At 49.9% G+C, this 26,054-nt stretch overlaps 1 protein-coding gene across 2 annotated transcripts in view; it reads right to left on the bottom strand.

Annotated features, from left to right (window-relative positions):
- The window catches only part of LOC140424806 (protein mono-ADP-ribosyltransferase PARP14-like), a 163,375-nt gene that overhangs the window by 69,419 nt on the left and 67,902 nt on the right, over positions 1 to 26,054 (bottom strand). For both annotated transcript variants that reach the window (XM_072508229.1, XM_072508230.1), the window contains exons 7-9: positions 5,506 to 5,751; positions 2,919 to 3,140; positions 1,964 to 2,075 (exon numbers count right to left, since the gene is read on the bottom strand). In XM_072508229.1, the coding sequence (XP_072364330.1) occupies positions 1,964 to 2,075; positions 2,919 to 3,140; positions 5,506 to 5,751 (580 nt within the window). The remainder of the gene's footprint in view (positions 1 to 1,963; positions 2,076 to 2,918; positions 3,141 to 5,505; positions 5,752 to 26,054) is intronic.

Below are 26,054 nucleotides of genomic sequence, written 5' to 3'. Positions count from 1 at the left end.
GCACATCACTCTGCTTCTCCTGGTCACTTATCTTCCCCCACACAGCACTCTGCTTCTCCTGGTCACTTATCTCCCCCCACACAGCACTCTGCTTCTCCTGGTCACTTATCTTCCCCCACACAGCACTCTGCTTCTCCTGGTCACTTATCATCCCCCACACAGCACTCTGCTTCTCCTGGTCACTTATCTCCCCCCACACAGCACTCTGCTTCTCCTGGTCACTTATCTTCCCCCGCACAGCACTCTGCTTCTCCTGGTCACTTATCTTGCCCCGCACAGCACTCTGCTTATCCTGGTCACTTATCTTCCCCCACACAGCACTCTGCTTCTCCTGGTCACTTATCTTCCCCCACACAGCACTCTGCTTCTCCTGGTCACTTATCTTCCCCCGCACAGCACTCTGCTTCTCCTGGTCACTTATCTTCCCCCACACAGCACTCTGCTTCTCCTGGTCACTTATCTTCCCCCACACAGCACTCTGCTTCTCCTGGTCACTTATCTCCCCCCACACAGCACTCTGCTTCTCCTGGTCACTTATCTTCCCCCACACAGCACTCTGCTTCTCCTGGTCACTTATCATCCCCCCACACAGCACTCTGCTTCTCCTGGTCACTTATCATCCCCCACACAGCACTCTGCTTCTCCTGGTCACTTATCTTCCACCACACAGCATTCTGCTTCTCCTGGTCACTTATCATCCCCCACACAGCACTCTGCTTCTCCTGGTCACTTATCTTCCCCCGCACAGCACTCTGCTTCTCCTGGTCACTTATCTTCCACCACACAGCACTCTGCTTCTCCTGGTCACTTATCTTCCCCCGCACAGCACTCTGCTTCTCCTGGTCACTTATCTTCCCCCGCACAGCACTCTGCTTCTCCTGGTCACTTATCATCCCCCGCACAGCTCTCTGCTTCTCCTGGTCACTTATCTCCCCCCACACAGCACTCTGCTTCTCCTGGTCACTTATCTTCCCCCACACAGCACTCTGCTTCTCCTGGTCACTTATCATCCCCCACACAGCACTCTGCTTCTCCTGGTCACTTATCTTCCCCCACACAGCACTCTGCTTCTCCTGGTCACTTATCTCCCCCCACACAGCACTCTGCTTCTCCTGGTCACTTATCTTCCCCCACACAGCACTCTGCTTCTCCTGGTCACTTATCATCCCCCACACAGCACTCTGCTTCTCCTGGTCACTTATCTTCCCCCACATAGCACTCTGCTTCTCCTGGTCACTTATCATCCCCCACACAGCACTCTGCTTCTCCTGGTCACTTATCTTCCCCCGCACAGCACTCTGCTTCTCCTGGTCACTTATCATCCCCCACACAGCACTCTGCTTCTCCTGGTCACTTATCTTCCCCCACACAGCACTCTGCTTCTCCTGGTCACTTATCTCCCCCCACACAGCTCTCTGCTTCTCCTGGTCACTTATCTCCCCCCACACAGCACTCTGCTTCTTCTGGTCACTTATCATCCCCCACACAGCACTCTGCTTCTCCTGGTCACTTATCTCCCCCCACACAGCACTCTGCTTCTCCTGGTCACTTATCTTCCCCCACACAGCACTCTGCTTCTCCTGGTCACTTATCTTCCCCCACACAGCACTCTGCTTCTCCTGATCACATCCCATGCGAGAATAAAGAATATTTAAACATCACTTGATCTCAAGTCAATTAATCAGGAATTGGCCTTAATAATTGTAGGTGGAACGAGTTGGATAGTGCTTTTAAGGCATCGGTACAGGCATGATGGGCCAAATAGCCTCTATAGCTGACTCTGTAATCAATGTAAACCCATTGACACATAAGGATATGAGAAGAAGCCCAATTTTGCTATAAATTAATTCAATTATTTTGAGTACAGCAGAGTACGGTCAATTAATCTATTATTAGGAACACAAGAAATGTCTTTCACTTTCAAAAATTAATCTATGCAAAATAGTGAGATAATTTTAATTACTTATCATCTTCGCTGTTTGTGAATCCACTTTTCCAGTTTCTCTCATTTCTTGATAGTATGAGAGCTCGTTGATTGGAATTCCTTCTGCTATCAGCAATGCATCTTCAAATGCCTGCAAAGTTGAAGATGCTTTAGAATTGTTATTTTGAAGATTCTTTAGAATTGTTATGTTATAAATTTAAAAACTAAAATAGAAGCATAATTCAAATATTTTACCAGCTTTGATCTCCAAATTGTATTATTGCGATCACTTACTTAAAATTGCTATGAATTTGCCATTCATTATTTTTTAGTGAAGGGAAATGCTCGATTCACTTCTGTATTATCTTCCCTTTAAATGTAATAGGATTTTTAAAAAGAAAGCACAGATTGTAATCATGTTCAACCAAAGTTTCTTATACTGAAACAGAAAATACTGGACAATCACAGCAGGTCTCAGCATCTGTGGCGATTGAAGGGAGCTAACATTTTGAGTCTGGATGACTCTTACTCAAAGTCACCAGACTCGAAATGTTAGCTCCCTTCTCCCTCCACATATGTTGTCAGATCTGCTCTGAATGTCCAGTATTTTCTGTTTTTGTTTCAGATTCCAGCATCCGCAGTAATTTGCTTTATATCAAAGTTTCTTATGTTTTGCAAAGTAATTGTTTAAATTTTGCACAGATTTTTGCAATGGAGGTTGAAATCATTGAAAATGCAAACATTTGAGAAATTCTTATGGGGCACATTTTTAAATTTATAAACAAAGCTAAAAGGTAAAGCCGCATCAAAACAACACCAATATGGTTGGCAAATGTGCAATAGACAAGAGGCCCGGGAATACCATAATGATTCTCCAGGTGAGTCAATGCAACCCTGGCGGTGACCCAGTACTTACAGCTTTTTATCTTTATTTAAATCAAAAAGTACTGCTTGGTGATGCTCAGTTTGAAAGAAAATATGAAAACATACATACCGAGTAGCTAGCCAGGTCCTTTTCATACATGATCAACTTCACTTCCTTAAGTGTGGATGTAGAATTTGCACTGCTGAATCTCTTTATTTCCTCCAAAAATATTTTGGCTACAGTATCCTTTGGAAATCTCAAATTTCCGGTGCCGATGGCAGGAAAACTTATCGATCTGTGTTGGCTTTCGTGCACATTTTTTAGGCATTTTTGGATTATTGCTCGAAGCAGCTGCTCAATAAAAAGTGATTTCTTTAAAATATATACTATATTTACTATATTTTAAATATTCTATAACCTTTCTTTGTTCTTTTCAAAGTAATTTAGATCACATAGCAAGGTCAACATGATAAACCTAGTCACCTTGTCCTATACCTTAGATTCGATAAGTCCTACAAGTGCTCACTCCCAGTCGATCAAGGAAGCCTTTGACCTCCCCCTCTGCCAATTGCAGCAACTTCCCTGGCCCGAGAACCAAACCCTGAACTTTCTGCACCCTGATTGACCTCTGGGTACAGTCCCTGACAGTGTAGAAAATTGAAGTCAATTCATTAAAGGGAATTATTAAATTTAAGGGGATTAGCAAAACATAAACATATGTATCTCCTTTGAATAAACAGATCAGTGTGAGAGAGATACAAATGATGGAGGAGTTGAGAAGCTAGTTAAGTATTTAGATGGTTGACTTCCGGTGACGGCGGGCGGGAGGCAGCCGCACATTGGAGGGCTCCCGTTCGGGAACGGCATTTTCGGGGAGTAACGCCCGGTCCTAGGGCCAGCGACGGCAGTAAAAGTCGGGAGATAGCGCAAGGAGAAGAAGGATGTCGAAAAACACCAAAAAAACGTCCGGGAAAAGAGCGGCTGAAAGTCCGTTGGAGAGGGGAAAGGTCACCGCGGGGTCAACAAAGAAAATGGAGGCTGGAGCACCAGGGGAGGCCGCAGTGCTTACGGCTGAAGAACTAACTAAGGTGATGGCTGCGGAATTCCAAAAGCAGTTGGCGCAGATTGAGAAATGTATGGAGATGGTGAGGAAGGAGATGCGGGAGGTTTTGAATGTGCTGGTGGAGGAGGCGGTTTCCCCGGTGAAGACGGCGGTGGCGAGCGCAGTGGCGGAGGTGCGAGAGCAAGGGGAGGCACTGAAGGAAGTGGAGGAGACGGTATTGCAGCACGGTGATCAACTTGCCTCGATGGGGAAGGAGATGCGGAAGGTGATGGACACGAACAAGAATCTGCGAGGAAAAATGGAAGATCTGGAAAACAGATCCAGGCGACAGAATTTGAGGGTCGTGGGGCTGCCCGAAGGAGTTGAAGGACCGAAGCCGACTGAGTATTTTGCCACGATGTTGGCAAAACTACTGGGGGAGGGGGAGGACCCCTCCCGATATGAACTGGATCGGGCTCATCGGTCGTGGAGGCCTGTACCAAAGGCGAGTGAGCCAAGGCCAGTGACTCTGTGCTTCCGTAGGGACAGTGTGAAGGAGAAGGTCCTGAGCTGGGCCAAGCAGAAGCGGGTGGTGCAGTGGGCTGGAGCTGGTATACGTGTATACCAGGACTTTACGGTGGAGCTGGCGAGGAGGCGGGCTGCCTTCAACCGGGTGAAGAGGGCACTGTACATTGGCAAGGTGCAGTGCGGCATTGTATATCCAGCGAAGCTGAGGGTGACTTACAAGCTCAGGGACTTTTATTTTGGAATGGCGGAAGCAGCGGAGGGGGTTTGCGAAGGCAGAAGGACTGTGGGAGAACTGACAAATTGAGGAATGGTCATGTGCCGATGTAACCTCATGACTGTATTTTCTTCTTTTTTTCGTATCACTGCGCGCGGGTGTAGAGGCTAAAGGAGCCAATGTTGCATATATTTGGACAAGGGAAGGGACGGGACTTTCACTCGAAAGGAGGGCTCTTTGGGGTGTAGGTGGACATGCGGGGTTTGTGTGCTAAAAGGGGATCTTTGGGCTTTCCTAGGGCCGGGCAAGGGGGAAAGAGACCCGGGCGGGGGCCTCCACGCTGGCCGGTTTAAGCCGGCCAGTGAACGGGAGTGAGGTGGGGGGAGGGGCTGTGGCCATCGGAGCCTGACAGAACAGGGTCCGAGTGGTCTAGTGGGGTGGAAAGTTGGAAGGGGAGGGAACAGAGTTTGGGGGAGGGAACCGAGGTTGGGAGGAGGAGTTTTACAAGAGGCAGTGGACGGGAGGAGCTGGAGACCTGGGGTGGGGAGCCGTGTAGATTAAGGGTGACTACGGGTAACCCCTGATTCCTTTTTTTCATTTGTTTATGTAAACATGCGGGTTGAGGTTTGGGGGTTGGTGGGCGGATGGAATTGTTGTTATTATGGGGATTGACATATCTTGTTGATTATTGTTTATTGTTGATGGGTGTAAATGTGGGAGAAATGTGAAAAAGGAGGAGAATAAATTTTAAAAAAAAAAGTATTTAGATGGTTAAAAATAATAAAAATTAATAATACTAATCTTTATTAGTGTCACAAGTAGACTTACATTAACACTGCAATGTAGTTATTAGTTCGCATTTACAAAACCTCCATAAATCAAAGCAATGAAGATAGTTATGCTGATAGAAAATATAATTCAAATGCACTCACTTCTTCAGCTTGAGAAGCTTTACCTGCTCCCCAGGAACAACAAATCACGTTGTACACGTCTTTGCAATGCAATTCACAACCTTTGGTGCTAACGGATAAAACATCTCCAGCTTTGAAATTTTTGGAGCCTTTCGCTTTGTCTGTGTTTATTTGTAATTGAGTTCCAGCCTGTTTTAGAATTGCTGTAGATACAGGTCCTTGTGAAAGATTCATGTCCTCAGATACCGTGTTCACGATGACATCACACTAAAGTATATAATTAAACAGAAATGTAATTGTATTTTAATGGGGAACAGGGAGGCTGCATAGTTTCAAAAATATTGCATACATCAAAGCCCATTACATAATTTAGCACTTCAGCCAGATTGATTGAATCTTACCAATGTAAATAATATTCCAAGCTGAGAATGTATGTAACAACTGTTAATTGGTATTAAAACAATAAATTGCTCCAGTATTATTTATTGCACACATGAAAGGATAGCACAGTCATAATCTGAATTTGAGGTGCCATATTTAACTTCAGATCCCTCTGCATGATTCTCAATCTGTATTTTTCTATTTCTGTCATAGAAATAAGGGAGCCTCAGTGACAAAATAATTGCTCCATAAAAATGTTCACTGGAAAGCAGGTATATCACAGGGAAAGGGATTTTGAAAGTTTTCAGAAAGCACAAATGGGAAGTAGGTGAAGGATGATTGGGGCAGGGTTGAGCCAAGTCTTTCCTTGTTGGACCTGGTGGAACAATCCGACAATGGAAAGTTTTCACTAACTAAGCGTGCAAATTAGTAGGAGTAGGTCATTTGCCCCCTCAAATCTTTCCCACCATTCACTAAGGTCATGGCTCATCTGATTGTGGCCCTAACTCCACATTTGCTCCTACCCACAATAACCGCCGACTTCCTTGTTAGTCAAGAATCTATCTACTTCTGCTTAAAAATATCCAATGATGCTGCGTTCACCGTTTATTGGGAAAGAGCGTACCAAAGATTAATGGCCCTTGAGAAAAATATTCTTAAATGCGAGACAACGTATTTTAAAACCATGTCCCCTAGGTATAATCTCTCCCACAATGGGAAATATCCTTTGAGAATCAATCTTATTAAGTTCTCTCAGGATCTTAAATGTTTTAATAAAATCACTTCTCATTCTTCGAAACTCCAAAGTCCAATGGATAGAGGTCCAGCCCCTCCAACCTTTCCTCATAAGATACCTGCCCCCATCCCCACCACATGTCAGTCCAGTGAGCCTTTTGAACTGCTTCTAATGCATTTATGACGTTTGTTAAATAAGGAGACCAAAACTGTACACAGTATACTCCAGATGTGGTCTCACCGTTGCCCTGTACAACTGCAGCAAAACATCCCTACACGAATAGTCCATACCCATCGCAATAAATAGCAACATTCCATTTGCCTTCCTAACCACTTGCAGCCCCTGCATACAATTTTTTTGTGATTCATATTAGGGGGTTTAATTGTCCTTGACATCTGTTGACAATTTCTCCAGACAGGAAAGCGAGACAACCTTCCTGCTTAGGCCTGGATTAACATGGGGTTGTGTGTGGTATTATAGGTATTACGGTACCTGAGAGGCTAAAGTACCATTGGTAGAACCTGTATGCTTGCTATTAGCTAGAGTGCATAATAGCTCCGCCCTGATAGGCGGGGTATAAGAACCGGTGCCGTCCCAGCAGCCCGCATTCTGTACCTGAGCTGCTGGGGGAAACATCTAGCTTATTAAAGCCTTCAGTGGGACTACAACCTCGTTTAGTGGTCATTGATCGTGCATCAATTTAATAAGCTAGATTTTTAAGAAGAAAGGACGGAGCTCCGAATCAAGCCGGAGTGTCTGCAACTTAGCCCCCACGTGGCGAACTCAGCGGCAATCTTTAAGCACTGGCTGGCTTGTTTGAAAGGGTATCTCGAGACGGCAGAAAACGCACCGCGGGACAGCAGAAACTGCACGTCCTGCACTCAAGGGTGAGCCCGGAGATCTGCACCCTCATCGAGGAAGCAGAAGACTTCGATGCAGCAATCGAGCTGCTAAAAGGACACTATATTCGCCCGGTAAACCAGGTCTACGCCTGGCATCTGCTTGCAATAAGACGGCAAACCCCTGGGGAATCATTGGAGGAATTCTACCGCGCACTCCTGGTGCTGGGCAGAAGCTGCGGCTGCCCGCAAGTTTCGGCGAGCGAACACACGGAACTCTTAGTCCGGGACGCTTTCGTGGCAGGTATGCTTTCATCACAAATCCGCCAGCGCTTGTCAGAGAAGGACACCCTGTGTCTTAGGGAGGCACGGGCCCTTGCAGGCTCCCTGGACGTGGCCTCCAGGAACACCTACGTTCCCAATCGCGCAGCAGCCCCCTGGCCAGCATGGAACCCCGCAGTGGCCGACCCAGAGACTTCCCCCTTCCCTGGCAGGCCTGCGCTGCAAGGCGGCCTGGCAACCCCAAGGGGCCCCGCTGCTACTTTTGCGGGCAGGCCAAGCACCCCCGCCAGCGCTGCCCGGCCCGCGCATCCACCTGCAGGGGATGTGGCAAAAAAGGACATTTCGTGGGGGTATGTCAGGCCCGAGCGGTGGCCGCGGTCTCCAGCGGCAAATCCGGACCGCAAGCACAAACTTCTCCACGGGCCCAGTGTGGCCAGCGGTCGCCGCCACCCCCATATCCCAGGGCCACTTGCGGACCCCGGGCGCCGCCATCTTATTCCACAGACGCCACGCTTGAGAGATGAGCGTCGCCATTTTGTGCACCCCCGGCCATGTGCGACCAATGGGAGACGCCATCTTGGATGAATCCCCAGGACCCCAGCTCGGCCAACCACACACTGCCTGAACAGAATTCCCAACTACTGCGATTGGACTCGGACACACTGGATCAGTCTCGACCTCGAACACTCTCAACCGCTACGACGACTGTTTTCATCAACGGGCACGAGACGTCCTGCTTAATTGACTCTGGGAGCATGGAGAGCTTCATACACCCTGACACGGTAAGGCGCTGTTCCCTCCTCATCCACCCTGTTAATCAAAAAATCTCACTGGCTTCCGGTTCCCACTCAGTGGAGATAAAGGGGTTTTGTGTAGCAAACCTCACAGTCCGAGGGAGGGAGTTCAAAAATTTCCGTCTCTATGTCCTTCACCACCTCTGCACGGCTACACTCCTGGGTTTAGACTTCCAGTGTAACCTTCAAAGTCTGACCTTCCAATTCGGCGGCCCTATACCGCCCCTTACTGTCTGCGGCCTCGCGACCCTTAAGGTCGACCCGCCCTCCCTGTTTGCGAACCTCACCCCGGATTGCAAACCCGTCGCTACCAGGAGCAGACGCTACAGTGCCCAGGACCGGATCTTTATTAGGTCAGAGGTCCAAAGGCTACTGAGGGAAGGGGTCATTGAAGCCAGTAACAGCCCCTGAAGAGCTCAAGTAGTGGTGGTAAAGACCGGGGAGAAACATAGGATGGTCATCGACTACAGTCAGACCATCAACAGGTTTACGCAGCTGGACGCGTACCCTCTCCCCCGACCTGGTAAACAGGATCGCGTATTATAAAGGGCTTCTCCACGGTGGATCTCAAGTCCGTCTACCACCAGCTCCCCATCCGCACTAGTGACCGCAAATACACTGCCTTCGAGGCAGATGGGCGGCTCTATCACTTCTTAAGGGTTCCCTTTGGTGTCACAAACGGGGTCTCGGTCTTCCAGCACGAGATGGACCGAATGGTTGACCGGTAAGGTTTACGGGCAACATTCCCGTATCTCGATAATGTCACCATCTGCGGCCACGACCAGCAGGACCACGACACCAACCTCCGAAAATTTCTCCAGACGGCTAAAATCCTTAACCTAACATACAATAAGGATAAATGCATGTTTAGCACCGTCTAGCCATTCTCGGCTATGTAGTGCGAAATGGAGTTAGAGGCCCCGACCCTGAACACATGCGCCCCCTTATGGAGTTCCCCCTCCCTCACTGCTCTAAGGCCCTAAAACGCTGCCTGGGGTTTTTTAGCTACTACCCCAACTATGCGGACAAGGCCCGTCCCCTGATCCAATCCACAGTTTTTCCCCTGTCGATGGAGGCCTGCCAGGCCTTCAGCCGCATCAAAGCAGACATTGCAAAGGCCACGATGCACGCCATCGCCGAGTCCCTCCCCTTCCAGATCGAGAGCGATGAGTCCGACATAGCTCTGGCGGCCACCCTCAACCAAGCGGGCAGACCCGTGGCCTTCTTCTCCCGTGGCCTTCTTCTCCCGTACCCTCCATGCTACCGAAATCCGCCACTCCTCAGTCGAAAAGGAGGCCCAGGCCATAGTAGAAGCTGTGCGACATTGGAGGCATTACCTGGCTGGCAGGAGATTCAGTCTTCTCATGGACCAACGGTCGGTGGCGTTCATGTTCGATAATGCACAGCGGGGCAAGATAAAAAACGACAAGATCTTGCGGTGGAGGATCGAACTCTCCACCTACAAGATCTTGTATCGTCCTGGGAAGCTAAATGAGTCTCCTGACGCCCTGTCCCCGGCACATGTGCCACCGCACAAGTGGACCACCTCCGAGCCCTCCACGAGGACTTCTGCCACCTGGGGGTCACTCGCTTTTTCCATTTCGTCAAGACCCGCAACTTGCCCTACTCCATCGAGGAGGTCAGGACAGCCACCAGGGACTGCCAAATCTGCGCGGAGTGCAAACCGCACTTCTACCAACCAGAGAAAGCGCACCTAATAAAGGCTTCCCGTCCCTTTGAATGCCTCAGCATGGACTTCAAAGGCCCCCTCCCCTCCACCGACCGCAACACGTACTTCCTGAACGTGATTGCCGAGTACTCCCATAAGACATAGGAGCGGAAGTAAGGCCATTCGGCCCATCGAGTCCACTCCACCATTCAATCATGGCTAATTTCAACTCCATTTACCCGCTCTCTCTCCATAGCCCTTAATTCCTCGAGAAATCAAGAATTTATCAACTTCTGTCATAAAGACACTCAATGTCCCGGCCTCCACCGCCCTCTGTGGCAATGAATTCCACAGACCCACCACTCTCTGGCTGAAGAAATTTCTCCTCATCTCTGTTCTAAAGTGACTCCCTTTTATTCTAAGGCTGTGCCCCGGGTCCTAGTCTCCCCTGCTAATGGAAACAACTTCCCTACGTCCACCCTATCTAAGCCATTCATTATCTCGTAAGTTTCTATTAGATCTCCCCTCAACCTCCTAAACTCCAATGAATATAATCCCAGGATCCTCAGACATTCATCGTATGTTAGGCCTACCATTCCTGGGATCATCCGTGTGAATCTCCGCTGGACCCGCTCCAGTGCCAGTATGTCCTTCCTGAGGTGTGGGGCCCAAAATTGCTCACAGTATTCTAAATGGGGCCTAACTAATGCTTTATAAAGCTTCAGAAGTACATCCCTACTTTTATATTCCAAGCCTCTTGAGATAAATGACAATATTGCATTTGCTTTCGTAATTACGGACTCAACCTGCAAGTTTACCTTTAGAGAATCCTGGACTAGGACTCCCAAGTCCCTTTGCACTTCAACATTATGAATTTTGTCACCGTTTAGAAAATAGTCCATGCCTCTATTCTTTTTTCCAAAGTGCAAGACCTCGCACTTGCCCACGTTGAATTTCATCAGCCATTTCTTGGACCACTCTCCTAAACTGTCTAAATCTTTCTGCAGCCTCCCCACCTCCTCCATACTACCTGCCCCTCCACCTATCTTTGTATCATCGGCAAACTTAGCCAGAATGCCCCCAGTCCCGTCATCTAGATCGTTAATATATAAGGAGAACAGCTGTGGCCCCAACACTGAACCCTGCGGGACACCACTCGTCACCGGTTGCCATTCCGAAAAAGAACCTTTTATCCCAACTCTCTGCCTTCTGCCTGACAGCCAATCGTCAATCCATGTTAGTACCTTGCCTCGAATACCATGGGCCCTTATTTTACTCAGCAGTCTCCCGTGAGGCACCTTATCAAAGGCCTTTTGGAAGTCAAGATAGATAACATCCATTGGCTCTCCTTGGTCTAACCTATTTGTTATCTCTTCAAAGAACTCTAACAGGTTTGTCAGGCACGACCTCCCCTTACTAAATCCATGCTGACTTGTCCTAATCCGACCCTGCACTTCCAAGAATTTAGTAATCTCATCCTTAACAATGGATTCTAGAATCTTGCCAACAACCGAGGTTAGGCTAATTGGCCTATAATTTTCCATCTTTTTCCTTGTTCCCTTCTTGAACAGGGGGGTTACAACAGCGATTTTCCAATCCTCTGGGACTTTCCCTGACTCCAGTGACTTTTGAAAGATCATAACTAACGCCTCCACTATTTCTTCAGCTACCTCTTTTAGAACTCTAGGATGTAGCCCATCTGGGCCTGGAGATTTATCAATTTTTAGACCTCTTAGTTTCTCTAGCACTTTCTCCTTTGTGATGGCTACCATATTCAACTCTGCCCCCTGACTCTCCTGAATTGTTGGGATATTACTCATGTCTTCTACTGTGAAGACTGACGCAAAGTACTTATTTAATTCGTCAGCTATTTCCTTGTCTCCCATCACTAGATTACCAGCGTCATTTTGGAGCGGCCCAATGTCTACTTTTGCCTCCCGTTTGTTTTTAATGTATTTAAATAAACTTTTACTATCATTCCTAATGTTACTGGCTAGCCTACCTTCATATTTGATCCTCTCTTTCCTTATTTCTCTCTTTGTTATCCTCTGTTCGTTTTTGTAGACTTCCCAATCTTCTGACTTCCCACTACTCTGCCACATTATAGGCTTTCTCGTTTGCTTTGATGCATTCCCTAACTTCCTTTGTCAGCCATGGCTGCCGAATCCCCCCTCTGATAACCTTTCTTTTCTTTGGGATGAACCTCTGCACTGTGTCCTCAATTACTCCCAGAAACTCCTGCCATTCCTGTTCTACTGTTTTTCCCACTAGGCTCTGCTCCCAGTCGATGTTCGTCAGTTCCTCCCTCATGCCCCTGTCGTTACCTTTATTTAACTGTAACACCTTTACATCTGATTCTACCTTCTTTCTTTCAAATTGGAGATTGAATTCGACCATATTATGATCACTGCCTCCTAAGTGTTCCCTTACTTTAAGATCTTTAATCAAGTCTGGCTCATTACATAACACTAAGTCCAGAATGGCCTGTTCCCTCGTGGGCTCCATCACAAGCTGTTCCCAAAAGCCCTCCTGTAAACATTCAATGAATTCCCTTTCCTTGGGTCCACTGGCAACATTATTTATCCAGTCCACCTGCATATTGAAGTCCCCCATGATCACTGTGGCCTTGCCTTTCTGACATGCACTTTCTATTTCATGGGTGCATTTTGTGCCCCCGGTCCTGACCACTGTTAGGAGGCCTGTACACAACTCCCATTATGGTTTTTTTGCCTTTGTGGTTCCTCAACTCTACCCACACAGACTCCACATCATCTGACCCTATGTCGTTTAGTGCGATCGATTTAATTTCATTCCTAATTAACAAGGCAACCCCGCCCCCTCTGCCCACCTCTGCCTTTTCAATAGGTTGTGAATCCCTGGATGTTTAAATGCCAGTCCTGAACCCCCTGCAATCACGTCTCTGTGATGCCTACCACATCATACCTGCCAGTCACAATCTGGGCCACATGCTCATCTACCTTGTTCCGTACACTGCGCGCATTTAAATATAGCACCTTTAATTCTCTATTGACCGTCCCTTTTTGTTTTCTTAGTGTGGTGGACCTTGGTTTACTGAGCCTTTCCATACACTGTCATATTTTGTGGGATTGGGACTATCGTAACCTCTCCTGAGTTTTGTCTTTTCGTGCTTTTTTGTATTCCTAAGCAGCTACGCTTCCCACTGATTACTTCACCTCTTGGTTCCCTGACTTTCCCTTCCCCCCCAATCTCTAGTTTAAAGTCCTACTGACCACCTTATTTACTCCCGGTTCCCATTCGCCATCTCCTGCCCCGACATGACCGCAACCACCGTCATCAAGGCCCTCCATAGCATCTTTGCACTGTTCGGGTGCCCCGCTTACCTACACAGCGATAGGGGATCCTCTTTTATGAGCAACGAACTGCGTCAATTCCTGCTCAGCAAGGGCATCGCCTCGAGCAGGTCGACCAGTTACAACCCCCGGGGTAACGGACAGGTAGAGAGGGAGAACGGAACGGTCTGGAAGACCGTCCTACTGGCCCAGGAACTTCCCAGTCTCTCGCTGGCAAGAAGTCATCCCGGATGCCCTCCACTCCATCCGGTCACTACTTTGTACAACCACCAGTCAGACACCTCACGAACGTCTCCTTGACTTCCCACGGAAGTCTTCCTCAGGGACCTCGCTCCCGACCTGGCTGGCAGCACCCGGGCCCATCCTGCTCCGAAAACACGTGCGGGCGCACAAGTCGGACCTGTTACTCGAGAGCGTCCATCTGCTCCATGCTAACCCCCAGTACGCTTACGTGGTGTACCCCGACGGCCGACAAGATAAGGTCTCCCTACGAGACCTGGCACCCGCCGGAACCCCATGCACATTCCAGCCACCAGTGCCACCCTCCCCTCCACCGCAGCACCTTACAGGAGGATCGGCCCTTCCGCCGCTCCTGCCTAGGCCCCCCCACCCACCAACGTCCCCCACAGGCACTCCCTCTCCAGGTCAGCCGTTTTCCCCACCAGCGCCGTCTAGGGGTGACGAAGCTGCCATGGAGATCGAAGCCACGCTCCCGGAGTCACAGACGCCCGAGCCTCCACTGGAGTCACCACCGAGGCTCCGACGATCACAGAGGACGACCAGGGCCCCCGATCGACTGATTGTTTCATTTTAACTGTAATCTGTAAATATAAAACACCAAATGTACATAGCTACCAGACTTGTAAATAGTTACAAAACACTGTACGGAGGTATTACGGTACCTCCATGACTAATTATACCATGTTGTTATGTTTTGTAGTTGCTGGCCACCACCCCCGCCGGACTTTTCTTTAACAGGGGGTGAATGTGGTATTATAGGTATTACGGTACCTGAGAGGCTAAAGTACCATTGGTAGAACCTGTATGCTTGCTATTGGCTTGAGTGTATAATAGCTCCGCCCTGATAGGCGGGGTATAAGAACCCATGCGTCCCAGCAGCCTTCATTATGTACCCGAGCTGCCTTCAGTGGGACTACAACCTCGTTTAGTGGTCATTGATCGTGCATCATTGTGATGCCATTGAAATAATGAGACTCAAATTCACATTCAATTGTGAGACTGCTGCCTGCTTCAACTAGGTTCCTCAACCACCCTAAAAGCAGTTAGTATACAGGTTAAGTGGATTGGCCAGGCTAAATTGCTCCTTTGTGTCCAAATGTTGGGTGGGGTTATAGGGATAGGGTGGAGGATTGGACCTAGGTAGGGTGATCTTTCAAAGCATTGGTGCAGACTCGATGGGCCGAAAGGCCTCCTTTTGCACTGCAGGGATTCTATGCTAACCAATTAGAATGGGGAGGCATGGCAGAATGCTCATTATAAAGACCTCGAGTTGGATTTTGCATCTCCTCATCACCGTGTTTATCGGTGGGGAAGCTGGTAAAATGCAACACTGTTTTCCCACCCACCCCTGATCTGTTGGCTATTTTAAGAGGGTGGGAAAGCAGCTAATTAATGGCCAGTTAATACCTCCTTCTGCCTCCACTGCTATTTCATCACCCATGGGCAAGAGGAGGCCATGGCAGGTGGTTGACTAGCAGTTTTTACTGCATGGTCTTTTTTGGGGCAAGGGGTGGTCCTCCTCTGGAGTTCCCCTCTGCATAAGAGTCACCCACCTCTAATTTCATACCCCACTGTAATCCTTCCTCCGCAAACTCAGCTCCCCACTGCTCACCTCTCTTCTCTGGGGTTTGCCAGGCAGATCCCAATCAGATGGCGTGCCTCTCTCTAATGCAGGACCTCCACCCCAGATGGGAGAAAAGTCTCAACCTTAGACAATTAACATGGCTTCCTGTGTAAACTGGCTGTTGGGCAGCCACTATTTGATGGGTAGGCTTTTTACCAACTTCTCACACCCCACATTCTTTCGCTGAAAAACTGACACGTGTGCAATTTAAAGGAATACACTGGACGGGATTCTTCGTGTGGGAGACTATGTGAGGGATCTTCCAGCCTCATTACACTCGTGCTCAAGCGGAACAAGGCAGGTGAATAGCAGGAGAGGCCAAAAGTGGGAGCCGCGCGAGGCACCAAACAGCTTGCAATGCAACCGGCCCGCTCCCCTCGGCGGAATCGGAATCTTGCTATACCAATTATCACCACTTAAGCCCCATTTCCATACAATTAACCTGAACCACCTCTTATCCAATGGCCTCCTGTCATTCAGCGGCCTCCCCAACATGTGGTCACGCTGGTACTGATTCGTGCCCCTTTTTAAAAATGTGAAGGGCATCTGTGGGGAGCTGAAGATGTGAGTAGCCATCTTTGCTCACAGGCAAAGAGCCCGGGGGCACTGGTCTTGCTGCCCCTGTGCTCGGTGGGGGACACTAGGCTGGGAGTGGGGGGACCCTCCGCAATGGTAGGCTGCCACGGTAGGGTAGTGGTGGGGCAACCGCTTGCTGCATCACCATGCCAACCCCTGGATTGTGTGTATCCGTTCCACTGGCAACCCTTGTCCCTGCCTGTCAGCCCCCACTGACTGCATAGGCCTCTGGCTGCGCGGCTAAAGGCTATATCCTCTAGGGAATTGGCAATCGTTTTTAAGTGAGCACTTAACACAACCCAAGTGTATTCCTGAGGGTGGGCGGGCCATGTAGCATGCGGGAGTCATCGCCTAGCATTTCAATCAGACTGCAATGCCTGGACAGTGTGCCAGAACACTGCAGGAGGCAACACCACACAGCAGCCAACATTCAAACACCCAGGGGGTAGGTCACAGCTCCAGGAGACATGTCCATGGCCGGAGGTTGGGTGAGTACCATGGGGAGGAGGCCAGCGTCTGGTCCGGTTGATATAGTGAGCGGGTGTCCTGGGTACAGGGTCTGGGGCCTGGTGAGGTGGGGCCGTTGCGGCCTGGAGTGCGTGTGCAGGGTGTTCTGGGTAGGGTGGGGGAATGGAGGATCCCAGGGTGGGAGCCACCGTTTTTTGTCAGTCTAACACCCTTTCCCAATGCCTTACAGATATTGAACGCAATGGCAGGGATGTTGGACGCAGAGGTTACCCAACTGGTGCTGGTGCTAAGCGATGCGGCCAGTCGCCGGAGACAGCGACAACAGTGACTCCAGATGCTCGAGGCAGCGGCCCATGTGTCGAACCTCACCCCATACCCTGAGGACCTGTCTGCCCACCAGGCTAGGGAGGGATCCAGAGGGGGAGTCCCGCGATGGCCCAGGGTGTATAGGCTTCGCTGGTCATTTGACCAGATGACAGACAGCGCGTACCGCAAGAGGCTTCATCTCAACAAGGACACAGTGTGACACCTGTTCCATATATACGCGGACTTGGCACCACGTGGAGGAGGACACCTGCTCCCGGTGGCCATCAAGATCACTGCAGCCCTGAACCTTTATGCCACATGATCATTCCAGGGTTCGAGTGGGGACCTGTGTGGTATCTCACAGGCCACAGGTACATCCGACAGGTCATGAATGCCCTGTATGCCCGGGCGGAAGACTAGATCCATTTTGACATGGATGAGGCCCAACAGGATGTCCGGGCAGCAGGTTTCTCCGCCGCCTCAGGATGCCCCAGGTCCAGGGAGTATAGATGCCACGCATAGAATCATAGAATTTACACTGCAGAAGGAGGCCATTTGGCCCATTGAGTCTGCATCGGCCCTTGGAAAGAGCATCCCACTCAAGCCCACACTTCCAACCTATCCCCATAAACCCAGTAACCGCACCTAACCTATTTGGACATGAAGGGCAATTTAGCACAGCCAATCCACCTAATCTGCACATCTTTGGACTGTGGGAGGAAACCGGAGCACCCGGAGGAAACCCACGCACACACGGAGAGAACGTGCAGACTCCGCACAGACAGTGACCCAAGCCGGGAATCGAACCTGGGACCCTGGAGCTGTGAAGCAACTGTGCTAACTACTATGCTACAGGTGTGACCTGTACAAGAAGGACGGGTTGCATCTAAACTGGAGAGGCATAAATATCCTGGCCGCGAGGTTTGCTAGTGTCACACGGGGGTGTTTAAACTAGTATGGCAGGGGGGTGGGTACCGGAGCAATAGGTCAGAAGGTGAAAAGACTGAGGGAGAACTAGGAAATAGGGCCAGTGTGGCTCTGAGGCAGAGCAGACAGGGAGAAGTTGCTGAACACAGCGGGTCTGGTGGCCTGAAGTGCATATGTGTTAATGCAAGAAGTATGACAGGTAAGGCAGATGAACTTAAAGAGCTTGGATTAGTACTTGGAACTATGATGTTGTTGCCATTACAGAGACCTGGTTGAGGGAAGGACAGGATTGGCAGCTAAACGTTCCAGGATTTAGATGTTGCAGGCGGGATAGAGGGGGATGTAAAAGGGGTGGAGGAGTGCGCTACTGGTTAGGGAGAATATCACAGCTGTATTGCGGGAGGACACCTCAGAGGGCAGCGAGGTTATATGGGTAGAGATCAGGAATAAGAAGGGTGCAGTCACAATGTTGGGGGTTTACTACAGGCCTCCCAACAGCCAGCGGGAGATAGAGGAACAGATAGGGAGACAGATTTTGGAAAGGAGTAAAAGCAACAGGGTTGTTGTGATGGGAGATTTTAACTTCCCCAATATTAACTGGGACTCACTTAGTGCTAGGGACTTGGAAAGGGCAGAATTTGCAAGGAGCATCCAGGAGGGCTTCTTAAAATAATATGTAGATAGTCCAACTAAGGAAGGGGCGGTACTGGACCTGGTATTGGGGAATGAGCCCGGCCAGGTGGAAGAAGTTTCAGGAGAGGAACATTTCGGGAACAGTGACCGCAGTTCACTAAGTTTTAAAGTGCTGCTGGACAAGGATAAGAGTGGTCCTAGGGTGAATGTGCAAAATTGGGGGAAGGCTAATTATAACAATATTAGGCGGGAACTGAAGAACCTAGATTAGGGGCGGATGTTTGAGGGTAAATCAACATCTAACATGTGGGAGGCTTTCAAATGTCAGTTTAAAAGGAATTCAGGACCGGCACGTTCCTGTGAGGAAGAAGGATAAATATGGCAAAATTCGGGAACCTTGGATAGCGAGAGATATTATAGTCCTCGTCAAAAAGAAAAAGGAGGCCTTTGTCAGGGCTAGAAGGCTGGGAACAGCCAAACCGTGTGTGGAATATAAGGAAAGTAGGAAGGAGTCAGGAGGGCTAGAAGGGGTCATGAAAAGCCATTGGCAAAAAGTGTTGAGGAAAATCCCAAGGCTTTTTACAAGTACATAAAAAGCAAGAGGGTAGCCAGGGAAAGGGATGGCCCACTGAAAGACAGGGGATGGAATCTATGTGTGGAGCCAGAGGAAATGGGCGAGGTACTAAACACTTTGCATCAGTATTCACCAAAGAGAAGGAATTGGTGGATGTTGAGTCTGGAGAAGGGTATGTAGATAGGCTGGGTCACATTGAGATCCAAAAAGATGAGGGACGGGATTCTCCACTCCCGCGCCGAAGTGCCCACGCCGTCGAGGTTCACGACGGCGCGAAACGGCCCCGATCGATTCAGGCCCCGACAATGGGCTAGGATCGGGGCCGCGTCATCTACATGCGCCAGGCCTTGTCGCCGCCTAAAGACGGCGCCGCATAGATAACGCGGCCGGCGCCGCATAACTGGCGTCACCCGCGCATGCACGGGTTGGCCGGCGCCAACACGCGCATGCGTGGTTGCCGTCCTCTCCGAGTTCGCCCTGCAAGAAGATGGCGGACGGATCTTGCGGGGACGCGGAAGGAAGGAGGTCCTCCTTCAGAGAGGACGGCCCGACGATCGGTGGGCACCGATCGCGGGCCATGCCACATTTGAGGTACCCCCCGGTGCAGGATCCCCCCCCCCCCCCCCCCCCCAGCGTTCCCGCGCTGTTCCCGATGGCAGCGACCAGGTGTGGACGGCGCCGGGGGGAACCCGCTGTTTTGGCCTGGCCGCTCGGCCCATCCGGGCCTGAGAATAGTGGGGGTGCCGGTGAATCGCCATTTTGGGTGTCTCCGGCGATTCTCCGGCCCGCGGAACTCGACGGGGCTGTTCCCGCCGCTTGGGAGAATCGCGGGAGGGCGTCGGACCGGCGTCCCGGGAAATTCTGGCGGCCCAGGCGATTCTCCCAACCGGCGCGGGAGTGGAGAATCTCGCCCGAGGTGTTGGGTGTCTTGAAAAATATTAAGGTGGATGAGTCCCCAGGGCCTGATGGGATCTACCCCAGAATACTGAGGGAGGCTAGAGAGGAAATTGCTGAGGCCTTGACAGAAATCTTTGGATCCTTACTGTCTTCAGGTGATGTCCCGGAGGACTGGAGAATAGCCAATGTTATTCCTTTGTTTAAGAAGGGTAGTAAGGATAATCCAGGGAACGACAGGCCAGTGAGCCTTATGTCAGTGGTAGGGAAATTACTGGGGAGAATTCTTCGAGACATTTGGAAGCAAGTGGAAGTATTAGCGACAGACAGCACGGTTTTGTGAAGGGGAGGTTGTGTCTCACTAACTTGATAGAGTTTTCGAGGAGGTCACAAAGATGATTGATGCAGGTAGTGCAGTGGATGTTGTCTATATGGACTTCAGTAAGGCCTTTGACAAGGTCCCTCATGGCAGACTGGTACAAAAGGTGAAGTCTCACGGGATCAGAGGTGAGCTAGCAAGGTGGATACAGTACTGGCTAGGTCATAGAAGGCAGAGAGTAGCAATGGAAGGGTGCTTTTCTAATTGGAGGGCTGTGACTAGTGGCGTTCCACAGGGTTCAGTGCTAGGGCCTTTGCTGTTCATAGTATATATATATATATATATATAAATGATTTGGAGGAAAATGTAACTGGCCTGATTAGTAAGTTTGCGGACAACACAAAGGTTGGTGGAATTGCGGATAGCGATGAGGACTATCGGAGGATACAGCAGGATTTAGATAGTTTGGATACTTGGGCAGAGAGATGGCAGATGGAGTTTAATCCGGACAAATGTGAGGTAATGCATTTTGGAAGGTCTAATGCAGGTAGGGAATATACAGTGAATGATAGAACCCTCAAGAGTATTGACAGTCAGAGAGATCTAGGTGTACAGGTCCACAGGTCACTGAAAGGGGCAACACAGGTGGAGAAGATAGTCAAGAAGGCATACGGCATGCTTGCCCTCATTGGCCGGGGCATTGAGTATAAAAATTGGCAAGTCATGTTGCAGTTGTACAGAACCTTAGTTATGCCACACTTGGAGCATAGTGTTTAATTCTGGTCGCCACACTACCAGAAGGATGTGGAGGCTTTAGAGAGGGTGCAGGAGAGATTTATCAGGATGTTGTCTGGTATGGAGGGCATTAGCTATGAGGAGCGGTTGAATAAACTCGGTTTGTTCTCACTGGAACGACGGAGGTTGAGGGGCGACCTGATAGAGGTCTACAAAATTATGAGGGGCATAGACAGGGTGGATAGTCAGTGACTTTTTCCCAGGGTAGAGGGGTCAATTACTAGGGGGCATAGGTTTAAGGAGCGAGGGGCAAGGTTTAGAGGAGATGTACGAGGCAAGTTTTTTTACACAGAGGATAGTGGGTGCCTGGAACTCGCTGCCGGAGGAGGTTGTGGAAGCAGGGACGATAGTGACGTTTAAGGGGCATCTTGACAAATACTTGAATAGGATGGGAATAGAGGGATACGGAACCCAGAAGTGTGGAAGATTTTAGTTTAGACGGGCAGCATGGTTGGCGCAGGCTTGGAGGGCCGAAGGGTCTGTTCCTGCGCTGTACTTTTTTTTGTTCTTTGTGCTGCATTTTGCTCTGCGCTCACTGGACCATCGTAGGGTGCTCTATGTTAACCGAAAGGGGTCCCACTCCCTCAACATACAACTCGTCTGTCACCACCAGACGAAGATCATGCACGTGTGTGCCCACTTCCCGGGGTGTGTGCACGACAGCTACATCTGGGGCAATTGGTCAGCCCTGCCCTCTTCGAGAAGCACCCCAGGGTGGCCAGTTGGCTCTTGGGGGATAAGGGGTACCTGCTGAGGACCTGGCTAATGACGCCAGTACGGAGGCCGGAGACCGAAGCAGAGACCTGCTACAACAAGGCACATGCAGCCATCCGGACTGTCATTGAGCGGTGCATCAGACTCCTCAAGATGTGGTCCCGATGCCTCGACTGCTCCGGAGGTGCCCTCCGGAGGTGCCCGGAGGATTGCACGCTTTGTTCTGGTCTGCTGTGCCCTCCACAACCTGGCACAGCAGTGGGGCGACGAGCTGGAGGTTGGTGACGAGGAACATGTGGCCACCTCGGAGGAGGAGGACGGCGACTGCCCAAGCTGGCAGTTGCTGCCACCTCGTCCCAGGCAGCACTATCTGCCTTATGGCTCGCCCTCTGGGACCCTCGGGGAACAGGACATCCCTCCTGGCCTCCACTGTGTTCAGGACCCTCCGCAGGTCAGCATCTCCCAATCTTGCGGCTAGTATCCTCAGCACCATTGTTGCAAGCTGGCTGCGGTTGGCTGAGCAAGTGGAGCTCAAGTGTTGCGTGACTTTGTTATTCATTTATGGGACGTGGGCGTCGAAGGTTATACCAGCATTTATTGCCCATCCCTAATTGCTCTTGAGGTGTCAGTTAAGAATCAATCACAGTGCTGTGGGTCTGGAGTCACACACAGGCCAGACCGGGTAAAGATCGCAGATTTCCTTCCCTAAAAGACATTAGTGAACCAAACCAGATGGGTTTTTACAACAATCATCAATGGTTTCATGGTCATCATTAGACTCCAGGGCCAGGATTCTCCCCTACCCAGCAGGGCGGGGGGTCCCGGTGGGATGGAGTGGCGGGAACCACTCCGGCATCGGGCCGTCCCAAAGTTGCGGATTTCTCCACACCTTTAGAGGCCAAGCCTTCACCTTGAGGGGCTAGGCCCGTGCGGAGTGGTTGGCGCGCCGCCGGACGGCGGGCAAGGCCTTTGCCGCCGTGCCAGACAGGGCCGAAGGGACTGCGCCGGGCGGCGGAAGTCCGCGCATGCGCGGGAGCGTCAGCGGCTGCTGACGTCATCCCCGTGCATGCGCGGAGGGGGTGTCATTTCCGCATCGGCCATTGCGGAGGCTGTGGCCGAGGCGGAGGGAAAAGAGTACCTCCACAGCACAGGCCCGCTGGCGGATCGGTGGGCCCCGAACGCGCGGCAGGCCACCTTGGGGGAACCCCCCGGGGCCAGATCGCCCCACGCCCCCCCCCCAGGACCCTGGAGCCCGCCCGCGCCGCCAGTCCCGCCAGGAAGGTAGGTGGTTTGATTCACACCGGCGGGACTGGCATGACAGCAGTGGGACTTCGGCCCATCGCGGGCCGGAGAATCGCCGGGGGGGGCCCGCCGACCGACGCGGCGCGATTCCCGACTCTGCCGTATTTTCTGTGCCGGAGAATTCGGCGGCCGGCGGGGGCGGGATTCACGCTGCCCCTCGGCGATTCTCCGACCCGGCGGGGGGTCGGAGAATCCCGCCCCAGATTTTTTTTAAAAATTGAATGTACATTTCACCATTTGCAGTGGCGGGATTTGAAATTGGGTCGCCAAAGCATTAGTCTGGGTCTCTGGTTTACTAGTCCAGTGACAATACCACAACACCACCGCCTCCCCTAGGGGGCAGTTATTTGAGTAAATTTATGATTTCATAATTCACTCATGGTTCACAAGATAATTTACAGTGTGCAAGCACCGTCTTCGGAGTAGCTGAAGAATAATGGTAGCAAAATTCTTAGTGTCTTGGTAGGTCTGCCAGAAAGCTTGTCGATGTCAAGGAACATGAAGGAGCCCAGCGCCAACTTGGCATTGCAGAGCTGAAGCTCATCCACTCAACTCTGTCTGCACACTTGTGAACCCAACCAGGCTATAGCATCAAATGGTTAATGTTACGACACAAGTAACAAAACCCCAGCATGCAATTGCTGCCATGCAAGCTCATACTCTGGTTGTACCAAGTCAGCGTACTCTTACTACTTCGACTGCCCCATGATCATGTTTGCAGATGTCTGCACTTGAAGCAGTCCATGCACAAATTCAGCAAGTCCTGGACAGTTTTCAGGCTTGCGCTGATGAACGATAAGTAACATTTGCGCTGCACAAGTGCCTGGAAATGATCATCCCCATCAAGAGAGAATCTAGCCATCTCCCTTTGACATTCAACAGCATGAATTCCCCACCATCAACATTCTGGGGTTACTAATGACCATAAGTTTAACTGGGCTTAATTGTATAAGAGGACACTGGTGGGAGCGATCTATAGGCCCCCAAATAATAGCTATATTGTAGGACAGAGAATAAATCAGGAGATAATAAGGGTATGTAAAAAAGACAGCAATCTATTCATGGGTGACTTTAAACTTCATGTGCATTGGGAAAATCAAATTGGCAGAGGTTGCCATGAGGAAGAGTTCATAGTGTGTATTCAGGACAGTTTCCTGGAACAATATGTTGTGGAACCAACCAGAGATCAGATCATTTTGGATCTGGGAATGGATAATGAGGCAGGTTTAATAAACAATCTCAGAGTAAAAGATCCTCAAGGAAATAGTGCTCATAACATGGTGGATGTAGCATTCAGTTTGAGAGTGTAAAAATGGCTAAACCTACATAAGGGTAGTTATAAAGGAATAAGGCAGAGTTGGCTGGAGTGGACTGGGAAAAGAGTTGAGCAAAAAAAAAGTTGATCAGCAATGGCAGACATTTATAAAAATAGTTCATGGCTCACAATAAAGATGTGTCAATGATAGAGGATTGGCTGACTGGCAGTAGGCAAAGGTCGGGGATAAAGGGGTCCTTTTCAGGAAAGCAGCCGGTGACGAGTGGTGATCTACAGGGGTCAGCGTTGGGACCACAACTATTCATGATATACATTAATGATCAGAACGAAGGAACTGAGGGCATTGTTGCTAAGTTTGCAGATGACACAAAGATATGCCGAGGGACAGGTTGTGTTGAGGAAGCAGAGAGGCTGCAGAAGGACTTGGATAGGCAAGAAAAGTGGGCAAAGAAGAGGCCGATGCAATACAATGTGGAAAAGTGTGAGGTTATGCACATTGGTAGGAAGAATAGAGGCACAGACGATTTTTGAAATGGGAAAAGGCGCCAGAAATCAGAAGCACGAAGGGACTTAGGAGACCTAGTTCAGGATTCTCTGAAGGTTAACATGTAGGTTTAGTTGGCAGTTAGGAAGACAAATGCAATGTTAACATTCATGTCAAGATTCGATGTTAATAATGGATAGGGGTGAGTCAGGCTTATGGGGCAGGGCCCAGTGGTATGATGATGGTGGATGACGTGTGGGGGGGGGGGGGTTGAGAGACCTCCAGTTAGGATAGTCACATGGAACGTGAGGGGGTTAGGTGGTCCGGTCAAGAGGTCAAGGGTGCTTGCGCATTTTGAAAGTTTGACAGCCGATGTAGCAATGCTGCAGGAGATTCACTTGAGGGTGAAGGACCAGGTGAGACTTAAAAAGGGCTGGGTTAGTCAGGTGTTTCACTCTGGATTTGACGGAAGGGCTCGAGGGGTAGCAGTAATGGTCAGCAAAAGAGTACGTTTCCAGATGGAGAATGTGGTGGCAGATCAGGGGGGTAGATATGTGATTGTGACAGGGGCGCTGGAGGGGAGGGGTGTAAATTTGGGAGAAAATGTGAAAAAGGAGGAGAATAAAAAATATATTTTTAAAAACCATTCATGTCAAGAGGCCTAGAATACAAGAGTAGGGATTTACTGTCGAGGCTGTATGAGGCTCTGGTCAGACCCCATTTGGAGTATTGTGAGCAGTTTTGGTCCCCATCTAAGGAAGGATGTGCTGCCTTGAAGAGGGTCCAGGATTTTCACAAGAACGATCCCTGGAATGAAGGACTTGTCATATGAGGAGCGTTGAGGACTCTGGGTCTGTACTCAATGGAGTTTAGAAGGATGAGAGAGATCTCATTTAAACTTACAAAAAGGCCTCGATAGAGTGATAATGGAGAGGATATTTCCACGAGTCGGAGAAACTGGAACCCGAGAGTAGCGCTTCAGTCTGTAAGGACGATCTTTTAAAACAGAGATGAGGAGGCATTTCTTCAGCCAGGGGGTGGTGAATCTGTGGAACTCTTTGCCGCAGAAGGCTGTAGAGGCCAATTCACTGAGTGTCTTTAAGGCAGAGATGGATAGGTTCTTGATCAATAAGGGGATCAGGGGTTATGGGGAGAAGGCAGGAGAATGGGGATGAGGAACATATCAGCCATGATTGAATGGCGGAGCAGATTCGATGGGCCGAGTGGCCTAATTCTGCTCCCATGTCTTATGGTTTTATAGGAAGAAGGATTCTAGGAAGGGGATAAATCAACCATGGTTGAAGTTAAGGATAGTATTAAACTGAAAGAAAAAACATACAATGTAGCTAGGATTAGTGGTAAGCCAGAGGATTGGGTAAGTTTAAAAACCAACAAGTTAACCAAA

This window comes from Scyliorhinus torazame, chromosome 6, assembly GCF_047496885.1.
Source record: "Scyliorhinus torazame isolate Kashiwa2021f chromosome 6, sScyTor2.1, whole genome shotgun sequence".
NCBI lineage: Eukaryota > Metazoa > Chordata > Chondrichthyes > Carcharhiniformes > Scyliorhinidae > Scyliorhinus > Scyliorhinus torazame.
This window is presented reverse-complemented; position numbering and strand designations above follow the sequence as displayed.